General features: G+C 38.9%; 1 protein-coding gene across 4 annotated transcripts in view; it reads left to right on the top strand.

Annotated features, from left to right (window-relative positions):
* Dys (Dystrophin) overlaps nt 1-19,373 on the top strand; it is an 83,365-nt gene that overhangs the window by 33,996 nt on the left and 29,996 nt on the right. Inside the window, exons 1-9 of one of the 4 annotated variants that reach the window (XM_065222541.1) lie at nt 1,860-2,250; nt 2,345-2,604; nt 2,678-2,887; nt 2,955-3,088; nt 3,152-3,381; nt 3,443-3,949; nt 4,604-5,116; nt 5,199-5,327; nt 5,388-5,499. In XM_065222541.1, the coding sequence (XP_065078613.1) occupies nt 1,948-2,250; nt 2,345-2,604; nt 2,678-2,887; nt 2,955-3,088; nt 3,152-3,381; nt 3,443-3,949; nt 4,604-5,116; nt 5,199-5,327; nt 5,388-5,499 (2,398 nt within the window). In that variant the 5' untranslated portion in view covers nt 1,860-1,947. Of the gene's footprint in view, nt 1-1,859; nt 2,251-2,344; nt 2,605-2,677; nt 2,888-2,954; nt 3,089-3,151; nt 3,382-3,442; nt 3,950-4,603; nt 5,117-5,198; nt 5,328-5,387; nt 5,500-19,373 lie in introns of those variants that run through there. The other 3 variants (XR_010517650.1, XM_065222543.1, XM_065222542.1) reach the window with 3 other exon arrangements.

The following is a 19,373-nucleotide window of genomic DNA, read 5'->3' as shown; positions in this document are numbered from 1 at the left end:
GGCTTGGTAGAAGTCAGTTTGGTGTCGGGTTGGCTTAGGTTTTTCGCCGGAATGTCGACCAGAGCTCCGTTTATGTGTAGGTTACACTCAATTGAATAATATATATAGCGGTTCTCGAATGATAATGATCCATGCCTTCATCAAATAACTAAGCAACTGATATCACCCATTCGAAGGAGGTCCCCTTTGATAGCGAATAGCTTTTTTTCTTATTTTCATCAAAAATGTTCAGATGATTTTGAGAATTTACAGCACTGCTGGGCAGACCTTTCAAGACAACCTTGAACAGACCTTCCGTGTTGGTGTCGTAAGTAAAAAAAAAGTGCTGTTTCTCGATAAGATACTTTTCCTGCTTGACATTAAGTGGAATTTTTCATGTATGATGCATCATTCTCATCATCCGTGAGCATATTATCAACAATCAATACGAAACTAACGATTTTAAATTGGCTCACTACTTGACTAGCCTATTGGTCAAGCAAACGATTAACGTACCCCATTCTAGTAGAAATTCTAGTACTACGCAATGTTTGTTTCGATTAGCTATGAAAGTTTGACAGATAAAATGAGGGGTTATTGGTTTCTCCTATGTTTCGAGGGGTGAATCGATTAGCTTGGGACCGAAGAGAGTACCAGAGCTGAGCCAAAAAGTTGAGTACGTTATTTCGGGACCTTCTAGTCTTAGAGTTACCTCTATGATATTATTATTTTTACTCAAATTACTCACATAAATTTCATCAGAAATTGCCATTTTGTTTTGCGTTTAGGCACCATGGCGGCAGTAAAATGTTGGTAAAACCATAGAGGTAACTATAAGACCAGAAGGTCCCAAAGAAACCTACTCAACTTTTTGTACTCTCTTCGGTCCCAAGCTAATCGATGTACCCCTTGAAACATGGGAAAATCCACGAACCCCTCATTTTATCTGTCAAACTTTCATAGCGAATCAAAACAAACATAGGGTAGTACTAGAATTTCGACTAGAATGGGTACGCTTATAGATGTTCTTGGGACCAATAGGCTAGTCAGCCAATTTAAATCGTTAGTTTCCACTGGCTGGTAAAAAGTTTCTCCAAATCGAGTTCCAAGCAGGATTACCACGGGTAGGGCCCAAACAAGGATCGAAGAGGAATAAGAGTCAAAAAATGAAGAAAATTTGCAGGTAATGTTGAGCACTGAATAGTGCTGTTTAATATTGTTGTAGCTTTAGGTAGCAGTAACACTTCCTTAAGCAAAAAGCAAATAGATCCTCACGGCATCCGCTTCTTCAGTTAAAAAATAACTTACTCTGCCTGTAATCAACTAAATTTGTTTGTAAGGTGGTACACTACCTTCACAGTGTCCATGTAAGAAACCTTAATTATTAAAAAAAAACATTATCGTTGAAACACCCACCAAACAAAAGCTTAGGCTCGCCCCTTTCATATGACTCTAGTATCGAAATGTTCTAATTTTATTTTATTTTTTCGTATTTTTGCAGTATAAATCACGTTCAAAAACTAATTTTTCAAGCCCAAAACAAGAGAAGTAAAATTAACCCCGATATAAGATTTTGAAACTAACCTCAAATGAAACAGGATCACATAAGAATTCGTTTGGTGGGTGTTTTCAGCGATACTGTTTTTTTTTATAATAATATTGTTTTGTCAGAGACACTGTGGTATAAAAGGAATTTGGCCAACTACAAGTTTACGCTTGCTCAAATTACCGCAATGTGAAGCGTGCATTAGTGCGTACAATGCAAAATTTGATTTATTTAACGACTAAGCTGGAAGGCGAAAAAATGTGTGTTAGTATGTAACTCGTCATTCGTTTGAAGCGCGTGATGGCTGCATTTTTTATTACATGTTGTACTTTAACTTGTTTAGCGCACATTGTAAGGCCCTTGAAGATTGAGGTGCGAAAGTAACCACCGCTGAATTTTCAGAGCGCTATAAGCGTAGAACTATGCAGCTTATATCACCAACCGAAAAGTCATTAGACTCTGTGAGTGCCAAAGGCAACCAATCTGAAGGCAGAGACGGTTTGCATCTATATTTGCCACCGAGTTGCCTATCATCCTCTACTTGTTCAAGTAACAATGATGTATTCTATGAGCTGGATCATTTGAATACCGAATCTGATTCGGATATCGAATATATCAAAGGAGACGTTACGCTAGTGGATGATATCGATGCTAGTATCAGCCAGCCCATTAATGAGGCACAACAGATGTTGTTACAAGTTGTTGGAGTTTTACGAACTGAAGAGGTTTGTTTCATGGTTTGCATATATGTGAATTGCACTTTTATTGTTTACTTAATCATGTTTGATTATGTTGCATTTTTTTTTCTCTTTTTTCCAGAAAATGCGCCAATTCCAGAAGGTACTGGAAGATCTGAGCTCCCGTGTTGCATCAGCTGAAACATTGACTCAATCGTGGACTTCACCCAGTACAGCCACTGATGCCGCAGATCAACTGCAACATCTTCAACGTTTAAAAGACAAAATGACCACCGCTGGGGCACTGTTGGATGACTGCAATGAGCAGCAGAGTTTCTTCACGGCGAATCATGTTCTTGTTCCTAATCAATGTCTAGCCAAATTAGAAGATTTGAACACTCGGTATGTATTACAAAATTGTAATTCAATCTTCATAAGTTTGGTAAATACATTTGTTAATGCTATTTTGTGACAGAATGAAATTGCTTCATATCGCTATGGATGAACGGCACAAAATATTGGTAGCGAATGGAGCTAAACAGCCCTTTGCAGCAGATCCAGATGGCAACAAATCAACACATGGCATAAGCACCGGTACCATTGGCCCTATCCCGAATTTAGCTACTAGTGTTAAACCGCCATGGGAAAGAGCAACGACTCCAGCCAATGTGCCTTACTATATCAAGTACGTACGGATCTATTGTTGCCTAGTGACATTTGTTCAAGCTTCATAATGCTTATCTTTTTCACAGTCACGAGAGAGAAAATACACATTGGGACCACCCGGAAATGATCGAACTAATGAAATCATTAGCTGATTTGAACGAAGTTCGGTTCTCAGCATATAGAACGGCCCTAAAATTACGTACCGTACAGACAAGATTAGGTTATACATTTTCCTTAGTAAACTTTTCCTGCATGTTCTTCTAAAATATTTTCATTTGTTCAGCTTTCGACCGCCTAGCAATGAACGTTGCCATAGAATCATTCGATCGTCATGGTCTACGGGCACAAAACGACAAATTAATAGACATACCGGATATGACGACGGTCTTGCACTCGTTGTATGTAACAATTGGAACAATCGATATGTCGTTGATGCTCGATTTAGCCATTAACTGGATTCTCAACGTGTACGACTCACAGCGAACTGGTCAGATACGTGTTCTTAGTTTTAAGGCAAGCTGAATTTATTGAATTTTGTTGTTTATTCAACTAATGCGTTGTTTTTTTGTTGCAGGTTGGCCTAATTTTGCTCTGCAAAGGGCACTTAGAGGAAAAATATCGTTACTTATTCCGGTTGATTGCGGATCTTGAGAAAAAAGTGGATCAACGCAAGTTGGGACTGTTATTGCATGACTGCATACAAGTGCCCCGTCAATTGGGTGAAGTAGCAGCGTTTGGTGGATCAAATATTGAACCATCTGTGCGATCATGTTTTGAGCGAGCCGGTGTTAACCAAAACGGTGAATTAACGGAGACGGCTGTTGAAGCACAACATTTTCTGAACTGGTTGCAACACGAACCACAAAGTTTGGTGTGGCTTCCGGTTCTACACCGCTTAGTAGCAGCAGAGACTGCAAAGCATCAAGCGAAATGCAACATTTGTAAGGAGTATCCAATTGTTGGATTTAGATATAGATGTTTGAAATGCTTCAATTTCGATATGTGTCAAAGATGTTTCTTTTTGGGACGCAATGCTAAAAATCACAAATTATCACACCCGATGCATGAATATTGTACCACGGTAGGTCAACATCACCTTCACAATTCGTTCCGAAATCAACCCCTTTTCGCCCAAAGAGTGTTACTGTTACTTTCAAAACCAATACCCATGACGGAAGTTTCATAAATGATTGGATATTAAGAATGCTATTGCATTAAATTATAACAAAGACTTTACTTACCTGTTTGCAAAAAATCAATATAATTTAAGGGACTAATTGTGCCAGTTTTGGCATTTGTTGTGCTCTAATTGATCCCATCTTAAATTCTCGTTTTTAATTCTTTACTAATTAATTTCGATCCAAGGCAAGAACATTTATCTACCATTATCAATGCAAAGAAAATCAGGACAATTTTAGGGCCTAATTCAAATAAGAAATACTAGAGTAGACTGGCCCACAAAAATAAAAGTTCTAATCATCCGAATGAGCTGAAATTTTCACAGAGTGGTTTTCTTATCTAATGACACAAATCTGGGGGTTGGCCCGTTGAAAAAAAATATAAAAAAAAATCTCCCATATAAATGTGGGCCAGTCTAATATAGAGCACTAGTGAAAAAACTAGCAGTTTTATTCTAGCTCATTTGGTCGTTGATTTAAAATCGAATTGTGGAATCCTTTGTTGTAATATTTTTGTCATAATTTAGACTGCATATATTTCTTTCTAAAATATTTAGACCACTTCAACCGAAGATGTCCGTGACTTTACTAGAGCACTTCGCAACAAATTCAAAAGTAGGAAATATTTTAAAAAGCATCCTCGTGTCGGTTACTTACCAGTACAAAGTGTACTGGAAGGTGATGCTTTGGAAAGTCCTGCACCTAGTCCGCAACACGGCACACATACTTTACAAAACGATATGCACTCTCGACTTGAAATGTACGCATCTAGATTGGCTCAAGTCGAGTACGGTACTCGAAGTAATTCGACACCGGATAGTGATGACGAACATCAATTGATTGCGCAATACTGTCAATCGTTACCCAACAATGTTGGACCCAAATCTCCAGTACAAGTTATGGCTGCTATGGATGCAGAACAACGGGAAGAACTAGAAGCCATGATCAAAGATTTAGAAGAAGAAAACGCTTCTTTGCAGGCAGAGTATGAAAGGTTAAGATCCAAGCAGACTCCTATAACTACTCCTGATGAGACACAAATGTCGCAATCTACAGGGTCTGGAGGAAACGTAAGATAATTAACTATTTATTTATTGTGTTTATTATGTTTATTGTTAAAAAGGTGTCTAACTATAATAATTTTTTGTGCAGGATATGATAGCTGAAGCTAAACTATTGAGGCAGCACAAAGGAAGATTGGAAGCAAGAATGCAGATCCTAGAAGATCACAATCGTCAATTGGAAGCACAGCTACAACGATTACGGCAATTACTCGACGAAGTTCGCTTCCTAAATGAATTTTGATATTAGTTTCTTTTATCACTACCTATTCCTTTTCAGCCCAATTCATCCAAAGCTTCTACATTACAAACAAGATCGGTTACTGCATCGCAGCTTAACACAGAGTCACCAGCAAAACTTCAGCAGAATGGTCATTACGATCAAAACTCAAGTAAGCACTTTGATCTTATTTATTCTTTCATAAAAAAACTTGGATTATCGTGAATGTGAACACAGCTAGGGTAACTGCGTCAGGTTTTACTGGTAAAATTTATGTCGTTACATGTTTGGAACATAATTATAATATACATCCACGCTAATAAAATCATGGTAAAATACTTCAAATTAGACTTAGACCCTAAGTTCAAACTCAGGATCTAAAACTGACACACTTACCCTATATAATTGTAAAATTGAATGATTGATCATTAGTAATTAAATAATCATAATTGAAAGAACGGTAGAATATTTTTCAGTGATTCTTAATGAGAACAGTTGCAAAATGAAATATCTATAATCTTTTTGAATCCCCGGCTTAAATACTCGTAGTCCAGCAAAGTTCAAGTACAAATTATTTTAAGTACATTTTTTAATGCATAGGACAAATGATGATGCAAATTATGAGCATTGCCAGAATCTACAGCTGAAATATTACCGGCATTAAAGTCGATGGATCTCAGTTGGTTGTTTACCAATCTTTAAGTAGAGTAAGGTGGGACAGGATGGGTCACGGGGCAAGATGCGTCAGCTAGTACATTTATTACACTGGAGTCGCTTTTTACGCGGGTGATACGTCCCGCGTAAAAAAAAACCGCGTGAAAAAAAAACCGCGTAAATTCCGGAATCCGCGTAAAAAAAACTGCGTAAATTCCGAAATCCGCGTAAAAAAAAAAACGCGTAAAAAAAGACCGTGTAAGAAAAAAACCGCGTAAAAAGCGATATACCGCGTCAATTCTGAAATCCGCGTAAAAAAAAACCGCGTAAATTCCGGAATCCGCGTAAAAAAAAACCGCGTAAACTCCGAAATCCGCGTAAAAAAAAACCGCGTAAAAAAAAACCGTGTAAAAAAAAACCGCGTAAAAAGCGACTCCAGTGTAATTTATTTGTTTGTCAATATCAATAGGTGCAAGCAACCCCAATTATGGTTAGCTTCTTCAAACTACCATTAAGGCTACATGACTCACTTTCCACATGGCCCATCTTGCCAACCTTACTTTACTTATAAACATTGAGTTTATAACATTTTGCCCTGAAACCAACTCACCGAATTTATTTTCACGGGTGGATATTTCGCGAAATGATATTTATAGTGGTAAGCACCGTTATACAAAAAGTTAACGTCAACAACTTTAACGCGTTAACGTTAGAACATTGATAGTACACACTAAGATTATTTCACAGATTTCTGTGAAATTTTACCGAAACATCAACAGCTGAACAATGGTGATTTTTCACAGCTTTCCTGTATTTTTTCACAGAAAATCTGAATGGTTCAGCAATAATAACCGAAAGAAGGCCCGCCAGTGGTGGCGGGAAGGAATACCCCTCACCGCCCCTCTCCAACGAGGGAGTTTGGTAAAGAGAGATGATCAAACCGATTTGTACCTTCCTAAAAGTTGTCCTTGCTCGCTTTCTACTCTTTATATGCAATTTTCACACTGCCGTACTCTGACGGAACTATTAATTCTATACTTTCATCTCCTCATCTATCGTATAAAAATTACCACTTTAGTCTGTTATTTGAAATTAGCATCTTCAACTATATAATAACATGTGTTATTTTTCGGTACTTATCTTACTTAGTGTACGTATCCTTGTTTGTTTCACTTAACTTAACTTAAGGGTCCTGTGCACCACCAGCGGTGCAAAGGGCCAACGTGAAAGACTTCCATCCTGGGCGGCTGCTCGCTTTTGCCTTGACCTGGGCCCAGGTCAGATATTTGTTTCAGGTGGCTCTGGAGTTTTTGTCAAATATTACAACCGCCCTTGGGAGTGTTTGTTTTCTAAAACACGGAAAATTTTGAGATTTTTTTTTTCTTTATAAGCGAGATTCTTAGCACAGTGGCTAGTTCATCTCGTCATTAATTTTGAGAGATATAATGTCCCACATGTAAAAAGTAGGCATCGACAAAATGGCAGTCGAAGTTAGGAGTGTGATTCCCATGTAAATATTTGAAAAATCATAGTAAATTTACATAATTGGAGATGATTAATGTCAGATATCAGCCATAAAATGAAAATGACCACTACGATAGATGAGGAGATGAAAGTATAGAGTTGATAGTTCTGTTAGAGTACGGCAGTGTGAAAATTGTATATAGAGAGTAGAAATCGACCAAAAGTCAATTTTGAGAAAGGTACAGTCGGATATCAAAATAATATCAAAATGTTATCAAATTATGTTTTTGAAATCATATTGATAACATATGAGCATGAGCATGAGCATGATTGACCGCCCACGGTTGCTGCTCTGTTATTGCCAGACCAGCTGTAATTACACAGAGAACCAATAGACGATGCTTGGGACTAGCAATCATCCTCAATGTGTAAAAACTAGTGATCTCAAACTAGGCAATACCAGCGCCGGCCGCGCCCGAACACATGTCAAGAAAGGAAGGGGTAGGAATGTGTTGACGTGACACTCGCTTTGATGGAAGCCGAGAACACTTCTGCACTTCCACGAGGAATCACTGGGATATTGGGTAATAGGGTTGGGTTTGCAGCAGGGCTCGTTTTGGTAAACGATAAGCTGAATTGATGTCCTAACCATCATATAACGCGAAGGAGCTTGGGATTGAACCCACGGTCTTCTGCTCAGTAAACAAAAACGTTTGCCACTAGGCTGACGAGCTCTTTTTTAATCATTGACTAATCTTGAATGTGGATGGGCTTGAGATTAGACTCATGATGTTCTGCTCAGTAAGCAAAAACGGTTGCTCTAAGGCCACCGAGCCCCTCATATCACATTATAGCGTTACTCAAGTTTTTATAACTATTCAAACCTAGCACCGACGAAAACAAATTTTTTTACTTATACACGATAAACAAGTATAGGATTTAATTAAAACGAATTTATTTGCTTCCGTATTCGATCGTAGCTAGCTTAACAATGTCTGCCTCGAGTGGGAGGCTATTACTCAGACACTGAACTGAAATGTGTGAGGGGTATGAAAATGGAAATGAGGGGTAATAACTCCATAATAACTACACTGAATGTTTTCTCTTCTACAGCTCGGCCATCCTGCGGAACTTTTCTCCCACTGATACCTAGTCCCTATGCTGCGTTACAAATGATTGTTTGATCTTCGTTTTCCAGTCGTTATGCTATTCAAATTCATGTTCGTCCTGAAATAGATAAAAGCTAGCGTTAATCCTCTCTATCACTGCTTTCGGATTCAACTTCTTGATCTACATCCGAACTACTACCAGCTTCATGTGACTTATACATTCGCATATTCTGTGGATCAAAAATTCCCTCAAAATGTTTCGTCGACACTTGATACCCATCTATATCTGACACAATATATCTATTCTGATCAAGAACCTTTTTCACTCGGTAAGGCCCTTTGAATCGAGGCCTTAGCTTTTTGTTTTCCCCGACTACTGGTACACTTCTAATAACTACCAAATCGTTCTCCTTGAATGTAGTCCTGAGACTTCTACTATCATGACACTTCTTATTGTAATCCTGCACTTTTCGTATGCATTCGGCTGCCATGTTCCGTGCATCTTCCAGATTTAGCCGATCAGATGACTCCAGCAGGTCCTGGAAGTATTGAACGGCATCATGGTTAATTTTTCGGTGTTGTTGCACTCCATACAGCAGCTTAGATGGAATCGACCCAGTTCCTCGGTTGATCGAATTGTTGAGAAAATACTCAACATCGATGAGCACAGTATCCCAGGACGTCTTAGAGGACTCAGCAAGTTTAGCCAATACTGGAAGCAGTGTACGATTGTACCTCTCGACTTGGCCATTTGCCTGAGGACATGCTGTTGCTACAAGAGTATGCGAAAATCCATGGGAATCCGCAAATTGCTTGAACGGTTGCGATGTAAAACAAGATCCACGGTCAGTGATAAGGATTCTTGGAGTACTGTAGTTGATGAAATATGATTTCAGATGTTTCATTACTTCTTTGGAGTTGGTTGTTTTTGTTGGGTACAGCTTCACGAACTTTGTGAATCCATCTACCACCGCCAAAATATACTTGTTCTTCCCTTTCGTCATCTCTAGCGGACCCAAATGATCTGCATGTAAAGTCCAAAATGGTCGGTTTCCTTTGGCGATGTTTTGAAGCACACCATCATTTTTCCTTGCCTTTGGATTAAAAAGTATACAGGATATACACTTTTTACAGTGTTCAGCTATTTTTTCTGACATATTTGGAAACCAGAATGCTCGCTTGATCAATTCTATAACTTTATCCTTTCCGAAATGCCCCATTGAGTCGTGGAATCGGTATACAACAGAATCTTCCATTGCTTGAGGCACGTACAATAATAACGGTTTTTCTCCTTTCTGAACAACAAGTTATCTCGAACCTCGTATTTTTTAAGTCTCCATTTGTTGCTGATGCTTTCAATGCGCAGATGACAGGATCTTGAATTTGAGCCACGTACAGAGCGTTCTCGAACGAATTATCTTCATTGATGTCCTTGGCCAAGTCAACTGTGTGAACGTACATCCTTGAAAGGGCGTCGACGTGCTGCATTTGCTCCCCAGAACGATGCACGACCTTGTAGTTGAACTCCTCGAGGAACATGGCCCATCTTGCAATTTTCGAGTTGATATCCTTTTCTCCAGCGTTTGCTTCAGGGATTTACAGTCAGTTACTATTTCAAACGGAATACCAGTAACATAGTGTCTAAAGCGCTTCAACGCATATACTATTGCCAGGGTTTCTAGCTCAAAAGAATGGAGCTTGCTTTCTGCGGAATTTGTTTTACGACTGAAAAACATGACCGGGTGATATTTATTGTCAATCCGTTGACGCTGCATCAAAATACCTCCAAATCCTTGCGATGACGCATCTGTATGCAACTGCGTATCAGTATTTGGAGAATATATGCAAAGCACAGGACGCGATATCAACAACTTTTTAAGCTTTTCTACAGCTTCCAACTGCGGTGCTCCCAAAAAATACTCAGCATCTTTCTTAAGAAGATCGTAAAGAGGACTAGCTATCGTAGAAAATCCCTTGATAAATTTCCTGAAATAGCTCATCAATCCCAGAAAACGTTGCAAGCTCTTCGCGTTTTGAGGAACTGGTATTTCGCGAACTGCTTCCACATGCCGGTCACAAGGGCTGATTTGATTGAAGCTGATGCTGTATCCCAGGAAGTCAACACGAGTGACTAGAAAACGGCTTTTCTCCAGATTTAGTTTCACTCCGTTATCTTTGAGAGTAGCAAAAACTCGACGCAAAAGATCTAGATGCTGATGCACAGTTTTTGAGCAGAGCATTATGTCGTCCATAAACACTATCAGTTCTCCAGACTTGACAAAAGGATGCAGAATCTTAGCCACATAGCGCGAAAAAATGGCGGGTGCGTTTGTGTACCCAAATGGAAGCTTGTTGAACTCAAATTGTCCGTTTTCCGTGACAAAAGAAGTGTACTTTTTTGAATCCTCGGTAAGGTCCACATAGAAAAACCCATTTTTCATATCCATTGTAGAGAAATACTTCATTCCATCTAACTTTGCAATCTGGTCCTCGATTACCGGAAGAGGAAAATGATCTCGTTCAACTAACCGATTCAAAGATTTGAAATCGACGCACAGTCGGAAAGATCCGTTTTTCTTTTTCACCAGAACAATCCTACTGGAATAAGGAGAATCGCTTTCACGTATAATGCCTTTATCTAGCCATTCAGCCACTATTGACTCTACCACCTTTCGCTCTGCGTGACACAACCGTTGTGGTGAGACGTTATAATATTTCTCTTCCCGCAAACGAATTGATGCTGTAAATTGTACCGCTTTTCCGTAGTCCGACTTCTTGATGCAATAATTGGTCTGATAAGCACGCAAAATTTCTTCACGGAACTTCACAGTCTCCTCGTTATCACCAACAATCAAGCAAAGTTCTTCTTCGACCGACTGGTTTAGAGCATTCTCTCCGAATGCTGTGTTCATTAGTACACTGTCGTATTCACTTTTAGGTTTTTCTTCTGATTTCGAGAATCGTATAACCGATAGATTGTTTCGTTTCATAAAATCTCGACCTAGAATTGCACTAACTTCCATTGTCTCATCAGGAACAACATAGAAAGAAACGTCATAAACTAAGGACCTGAATAGAACTATTTTTGTTTTTAAACAACCTTCAACACATATTTTCGAACTATTCACACCTATTATTTCTCGATTGTTTGCTACCTCTTTATCCAATCTAACTAGAGCTGCCAGTGCTGAATGCTTAATTAGGCTTACCGCACTGCCGGAATCCACCAACAGCTTGAGTTGCTTGAGACGTCGTCCAATAATCGCTTCTCCTTCCATCATTCCGTCTTCATCCGTATCGATTCCTTCGTTTGCCGCCGGCTGATCCTGATTAGATGCAGAAATCATAGCGACTCTCAGCTTCGGTGCAAAAGTTGACGGCTTCTTGTCTGGACAAGTATCCTCCTGATGACCAACCTTGGAGCAGCAAGCACACCGAGAACGACGTTGCGGTTTGGGGCAGTTAACGGATTTGTGCCCTGGCGCGTTGCAATTGAAACAAACCCAATCACTAGACCCAGCTTGTGATGTTACTGGTACCAGTGCTGCTGTTCTTCCGTCGTTACCTGTCGGACGGCTTGCTTGCGAAATGCGAGCCACGTTGTAGTTTGGTTTCTTCATCCGGAAATTTGCTTCGCACCACTTCAAACGCTTCAAGAGATCCATAACTGTTCGGTATTCCGCCGATACTATTTGCTCGTAAAGCTTATCACGAGACAGCCCACTAATGATGTATTTGATGAGCGAAGACTGTGACGTTTGTCCTTAACTCGCAATGTTCTGCATTCTGAAGACGTAACCTTCGTAGCTTTCCTGGTTGCTTTTCATGGCTGCCATCAGCTCTCGATGGATATCGGCATCATCGACGTAATTTGGGAACGTTGCAGCTATCATCTCTTTGAAATCATGGAAATTGAAAATGTCCTCCTCCACAGAGTTGTACCACAGTTTTGCTGATCCAGTCAACCTTGTGGTAGCGTACAAAAGAGCAGCTGCATCGGTCCAATTGTAGAGTGTTTTGTAATGATCCAGTTTGCGTAGCCATGACGTAACAGCATTTTCGCCATTGAATTCGCTTATCAAAGCCTTCACTTCCTCCGGATGGAGCGGACGGGATTGAGCTTGCGGTGCGTTCCTCATCAGCCAGTTTTCTTCTTCCTCCTGTGAATCGTATTCTCGTTCGTCGACGCCATGTCGTCGTCTTCGTCTGGGCATCCTTCTCAGTCAGGTTTTTACGTCTTAGACAGAGAATTAGCCTCCTCGTAACCGCACACCGTTTAAAATCACGTAATCCAACTAGCGAATCGAAGCTCAACGTATAAAGCCGCGGTGTATCCCACTTCTGAAATTTCTATAGGATTTAATTAAAACGAATTTATTTGCTTCCGTATTCGATCGTAGCTAGCTTAACAATGTCTGCCTCGAGTGGGAGTCACCTTCTCCGCGCTATTACTCAGACACTGAACTGAAATGTGTGAGGGGTATGAAAATGGAAATGAGGGGTAATAACTCCGTAATAACTACACTGAATGTTTTCTCTTCTACACAAGCGATCTTACCATACATTTTTAATATGAAAGGACCTGGGACCGCGTTTTTCTGCTCAGTAAGCAAGCCACTGTAACCGACGATCTTTGAACCCCTAAAACTTAAAGCTACGAAAGAGTAGTTAGACCTTCATTAAGATCCACTTTCACGCGACGTTCAATGTTTCGATTTTCTCTTTACGCATGGTTCAGGCAATCATAACAAGCTATAACCGACGTGACGATTGTTTAAGACCTGGTTAAACAAGCTATTCAAATGAAATTACGTTCTCGAATTTCACTTGGCATGTAATGAACAACAGAAATACGCGATAATTCATATTTTCAGCGGTTGATGGTTAATTTTAAATATACTAATGGTACTGCCTACGACTACGACGGCGATTACGACAGCGACTGCGACGGTGCCTTCGACAACGACAAGTGAGATTCTGCGTCGAGAAGTCAATGCAAATCGCAGGCACACTTACGCTAGTTACACAAAAAAAGCACACACACCCTAGTAAAGAAACAGATCCAATAAACGTCACTCTCGCGAAAGCACACCCGTCGTTGTTGAACGGCAAAAAAAGGAATGGGTGGGCAATTTTGTGATTTTTTTTTTTTTTTCCTTTGGTTTGTTTTTTCCGTCGATCTTGTTTTCCGTGCTGAGCACCAATGCTACCGACGTGCCAGGAAGGCAGCTCCCACACCTGGACCCTACCTATCGACCCATCAACTCATGAACCGGGGACCAACGGCTTTACTTCCCATCCGAAGGAAGGCGTGATCAGAGATGTTATGCCTCAGAACATCCCGGCGGCGCCGACTGGGATTGAACCCAGGCCTGCTGGGGTGAGAGGTAATCACGCTTACCACTACACCACCGGCGCCGTTTTTCAATTTTGTGATACTGATTTTCAAAATCAACCGGGAAGGGAATGCACGAATTTCACCACACCCAACTGCGAAACACGTTCAGAAGCACTTTTGGTACACTTTCGTTCGAAAATACTTAATTTTTTTTTCAAAAATAGTTGCGAGTGAACCAACATCATCACCGCGTAAATAAACTAAAATTAAAATTATCACTTGCGATGTCACAAATTTCTGGACCGGGAGAAAAAAAAAAACAACACAGATAGCGTCAAATCTTCTGTTGCTTGCAAACATGATGAACAATGTTTTCTATCTCGATTCTAAAACTTCTCGGAAAGCGAGAAAACCACTACACACACACGTCTAACTTTCCGGGAGGCAGAGTGACAGCGCTAATCCGGCAAATGCAACCGAAAACTATGAAAGCGAATGCACGCACAAAACAGAGAACCGTATCCAAAGGCGTTCGAAACTCGACTCCTTTGAAATCATATTGATAACATATTTTGATATACTATTTTTTTTTTAATTTGAGTTGAATTCATATTATTTTGATATTTCTTAAAAATATAATTATAAACGAAATTTGATATTTTATGAAAAGAGCATCCACATTTATCACTGAAATCTACATATTTTTATTATTTTTTCTTACGAGTCAATTAGATAGATATCGATAGAACTGATTGATATACAGGATTGTTTTTCTTTTGAACAAATGATAACATTTTTCTATTTTGAAACTTGATATCAACCAATAGATTTCAAAACATTCAGAATACTAAATTTGATATCATGATATCGAAATAATAACTAGTTTAGTTTTTTTTTCCTACCATAGTTATAAAAAATTAATGATTACTTATTTTGCTTATTATTAACGAAATTACTGATATCAAATGCATACAAGAAAACATGATTTGCTATCTTTTTAATATGCGTCATATACCATTTAGATCTCATTTTTGTTATGATTACTGTTAACTCGACCACACGGTAGGCAAAATATGTTATCACGAACGCTTATATCAAAAGGTCACATTTAGTTTTCATTTTGTTTTCATTCTCTGCTCAGATACCCTTGTTGTCCCTTGCTGATCGTTTCGGAAAAATCCTACAGTGATTTACTTGACGCAGCTCCAAAGCACTGAAGTGCTGTCGTAACTCGTGTCTGCTTCATCTGGCCGCATCGTTTCATACGGCTCTTCTTAAGCTTCCATTTCCTCAGCTTCAGAGTCTTCATCCTGATCCATTTCCGGCGATGTATTGTTACATTCAAAGTGTTTTATGTTACTTCATACGCAAAGTTAGCGATTTCCAGAGTTGGTTGGAAATGCTAACATGAAGCTTTAGTGTGATAATTTATTAGCTAGAGAATGACCTTTAGTAGAGAGTAGGTGGATAGTTCCGTTGGAGTACGGCAGTATGAAAATTGAATAGAAGTTGAAAATGAGCAAAGGGCCATTAATGCGACAGTTTTTAAAGTTAGACGCACATCTTTTACCTAACCCGTACGATGTACGCGGAGACTTGAAGTATGTCTCCAAGTCTACAGGCAAATAATGTGCGTCCTTCTTTTGCTCATAAACTGACTGCGGCTGTGGAATAGTTCTAGCGACGTTTTCATCACTTTGGATTTCCTGTTTATAAGACAAACATTTTATATATTTGTTACATTTGGCTTGAATGCCCTCAATGTGATCTTTAAAAGTTAATTTTTGGTCAAGTATTAATCCAAGATATTTCACTTGGTTTGACCAGGAAATTGGAACTCCGTTCATAGTGACTATGTGACTACTACTAGGTTTCAAAAAGGAAGCTCTAGGCTTATGTGGAAATATTATAAGTTGAGTTTTGGAAGCGTTGGGAGAAATCTTCCATTTTTGTAAATAAGAAGAGAAAATATCTAAACTTTTCTGCAGGCTGCTGCAAATAACACGAAGACTTCTTCCTTTAGCGGAAATGCCTGTGTCATCAGCGAACAAAGATTTGTGGCAACCCTGAGGCAAATCAGGGAGGTCCGAAGTGAAAATGTTATACAATATAGGCCCAAGAATGCTACCCTGAGGAACTCCTGCTCTAACAGGTAGTCGATTAGATTTGGAATTTTGATAATTTACCTGCAGAGTTCTGTCAGTTACATAATTTTGAACTAATTTCATAATATAAAGTGGGAAATTCAATTTTCAATTTAGTAATCAAACCTTCATGCCAAACACTGTCGACTGCTTTTTCTATGTCTAGGAGAGCAACTCCAGTTGAGTGGCCTTCAGATTTGTTTGAACGAATTAAATTGGTAACTCTTAAGAGTTGATGAGTAGTTGAATGCCCATGGCGAAATCCAAACTGCTCATCTGCAAAAATTGAGTTCGTATTGATGTGAAGCATCATTCTATTTAAAATTATCTTTTCAAAAAGTTTACTTATTGAAGAAAGCAAACTTATTGGACGGTAGCTAGAAGCTTCAGCTGGATTTTTATCCGGCTTCAAAATTGGAACAACTTTTGCATTTTTCCATTTATCAGGAAAGTATGCCAAATGGAAACATCTGTTAAATAATTTTACCAAGAAAGACAACGTAGTCTCTGGGAGTTTTTTGATAAGGATATAGAAAATTCCATCATCACCTGGAGCTTTCATATTTTAAAACTTTTTAGTTATAGACCTTACTTCGTCCAAAACAGTCCCTCAGGAATCATCAAAAATATTTTCCCGAGAGAAAATATTCAGAAAATCCCGAGCCACCTGATTCTCAATAGGACTAGTAAGACCCAATGGGAATATTATGGGAGCTCTCAAATTGCTTAGCAAGTTTCTGAGCTTTTTCCAAATTTGTGATCAAAATTTTACCACCTTCTTTAAGCGGTGGAATAGCTTTTTGAGGTTTTTTCAAATTTTTTGTGAGTTTCCAAAAGGGTTTGGAACTTGGGTCTAATTTAGAAACATTATTTTCAAAAGTTTTGTTCCTCAGGGCAGAGAATCGCTTTTTAATTTGTTTTTGCAAATCCCGCCAGATAACTTTCATGGCAGGATCGCGTGTTCTTTGATATTGTCTCCTACGCACATTTTTAAGACGGATCAATAGCTGAAGATCGTCGTCTATTATAATTGAATCGAATTTAACCTCGCATTTTGGTACTGAGGCAGCTCTTGCTTCAACTATAGAAGTAGTCAGAGAATCAAGAGCATAATTAATTTCATCTTTGGTTTGCAAAGGAATGTTTGGATCGAAGTTATATTCCATAAATGTTCGATATTGCTCCCAATCAGCTCTATGGTAATTGAAAGTAGAGCTGTTGGGATTAGAAATTATTTCTTGGGATATTTCAAAAGTTACTGGAAGGTGATCAGAACCAAAGTCAGCATGGGTAACCAATTGGCTACAAAGTTGACATGAATCAGTCAGACCAAATCAATAGTGGAATTGCTCTGAGCATTACTCCATGAGCGGTGTTTTGCAGTCAAATCACCAATAATGAAGAATTTAGACCTATGACGGGTAAGTTTCTGAAGGTCACCCTTGAGAAAATTCTTTTGCTGGCATACGCATTGGAATGGCAAATAGGCAGCTATAAATGTAAGTTGTCCAAATTTTGTTTCAACAGAAACACCCAAAGTTTCAAAAACTTTGGTTTCAAATGAAGAAAGAATTTTATGTTTGATTCGACTATGAACAATGATGGCAACGCCACCACAGGGTCCATCAAGACGATCATTTCTATGAATCAAATAATTTGCGTCCTTCTTAACCTTATCGTTAGGCTTAAGGAACGTTTCAGTTATAACGGCAATATGCACGTTATGAACTCTCAAAAAGTTAAATAGCTCGTCTTCATTATCTTTAAGCGATTCCAATTTAAAATATTTAATGTTTTAAAATCCATTACTGAATTTTAAAGTCATGACAATATTATTTGCAAATTTTACCCCAGTTTGAATAGCATCAAACATGGAGTTAGATTTAAGCATATCAGAAATCATGTCAATTGATGATTTCTGTAAAAATTCCATTTTAGGGGCAGTAATGCTTCCTAAGTCAAAATTGTCAATATTTCCGTTAGAATTACGTTGATTAGTATTAGTATTTTGATTTCTACCCGCTGCAATAGCAGCATAGGTAGCTCCATTAACTCGCTGAACATTGTTAGCAGCGAGGGCAGTAGGTACAGATGAAAAATTTGAAGCAGGGGTGATATTTGTACCTACGGGTACGAATGTAAAATTTGTTCCTCGCTGACCGTTTTTAACAGCAGAGGAATTTGTACCGGTCAGAAACGTGGAACGTTTCCTACCTGTCGCTTAGAACGAGATTGTAGGATCGCCTTGCGAGTCTTACATTCCCAAAAATTGGATTTGTGGTTTTCACAACAATTTGAACATTTAAATGTCTTAGGATCTTCCTTCACAGGACAGTCGTCCTTTGCGTGAGAGGAATGACCACAATTCATGCATTTAGCTGGCATGTAGTAGTTTTTAGTTCCATGACCCCATCCTGGCACTTACGGCACTGGGTGAGGTTTTGGAAATTTCCTCCAGTCTTCCCACTTCACTCGGACATGGAGCATAAGGCTAGTTTTTTCTAAGGCCTTAAGGTTGTTTAGTTCACTAGACTTGAAGTGAACTAAATAAAAATCATTAGAAATCCCGTTGCGCGGATCGCCAGGATGGGATTTCATTTTCATTTTGATTACTTGGAGTTGCACAATTCCAAGTAATTTTGCCAGTTCACCTTTGATCTGATCCAGGGATTCACCACTGGGCAGTCCTTTCATGACAACCTTGAACACACGTTCAGTTTTGGTGTCGTAAGTAAAAAAATTATGCTGCTTCTCAGTAAGATACACACCAAAAAATTCTGAATTTTACTGGCGATGTAAACATCCATGCATGCAAACATTCATGCATGTAAACTTCCTTTTTACGTAAACTAGCAACTTGCAAGAAATGTTGCAAACAAAAGTGGACAGTTGCATACAATATATGGGATATTACATGACATGTCTCATAAATTTACACGATCTATAATCTAAACTTGTATCATATATGACGCTCCATTTATGTGCGTGCATCATAGTAACGGAAATTTACACTACTTTTTTTTAGCTGTGTACTTGAGAAGACATTTAAATCCGTCCAAGGTTACAGACAATACACGGCATTCACTCCGACGTCCAATTTGTAGTGAAAACATAACTTTCACGAAATTCAAAAGTTCCATGCGAAGAGCATAGAAATCGGAAGTGGTTATCACAATAGGGGGAATATTTTCCTTCTTGGCATTAAGCCGGGAAAGTTTACTAGAATTTTTCTTGGAAGATGGATCATTCTCATCATCCGTGAGCAAATCAAATTGATTACTCAAATTAATTTCATCAGAAGGAGGATCAAGAGTTTGCCCCTTTCTTTTGCGTTTCG

Source organism: Ochlerotatus camptorhynchus, unplaced genomic scaffold (assembly GCF_037179485.1).
Source record: "Ochlerotatus camptorhynchus isolate MF236.1 unplaced genomic scaffold, CSIRO-AGI_Acam_v1.1 ptg000175l, whole genome shotgun sequence".
In the NCBI taxonomy this organism is placed as follows: Eukaryota; Metazoa; Arthropoda; class Insecta; order Diptera; family Culicidae; genus Ochlerotatus; species Ochlerotatus camptorhynchus.
This window is presented reverse-complemented; position numbering and strand designations above follow the sequence as displayed.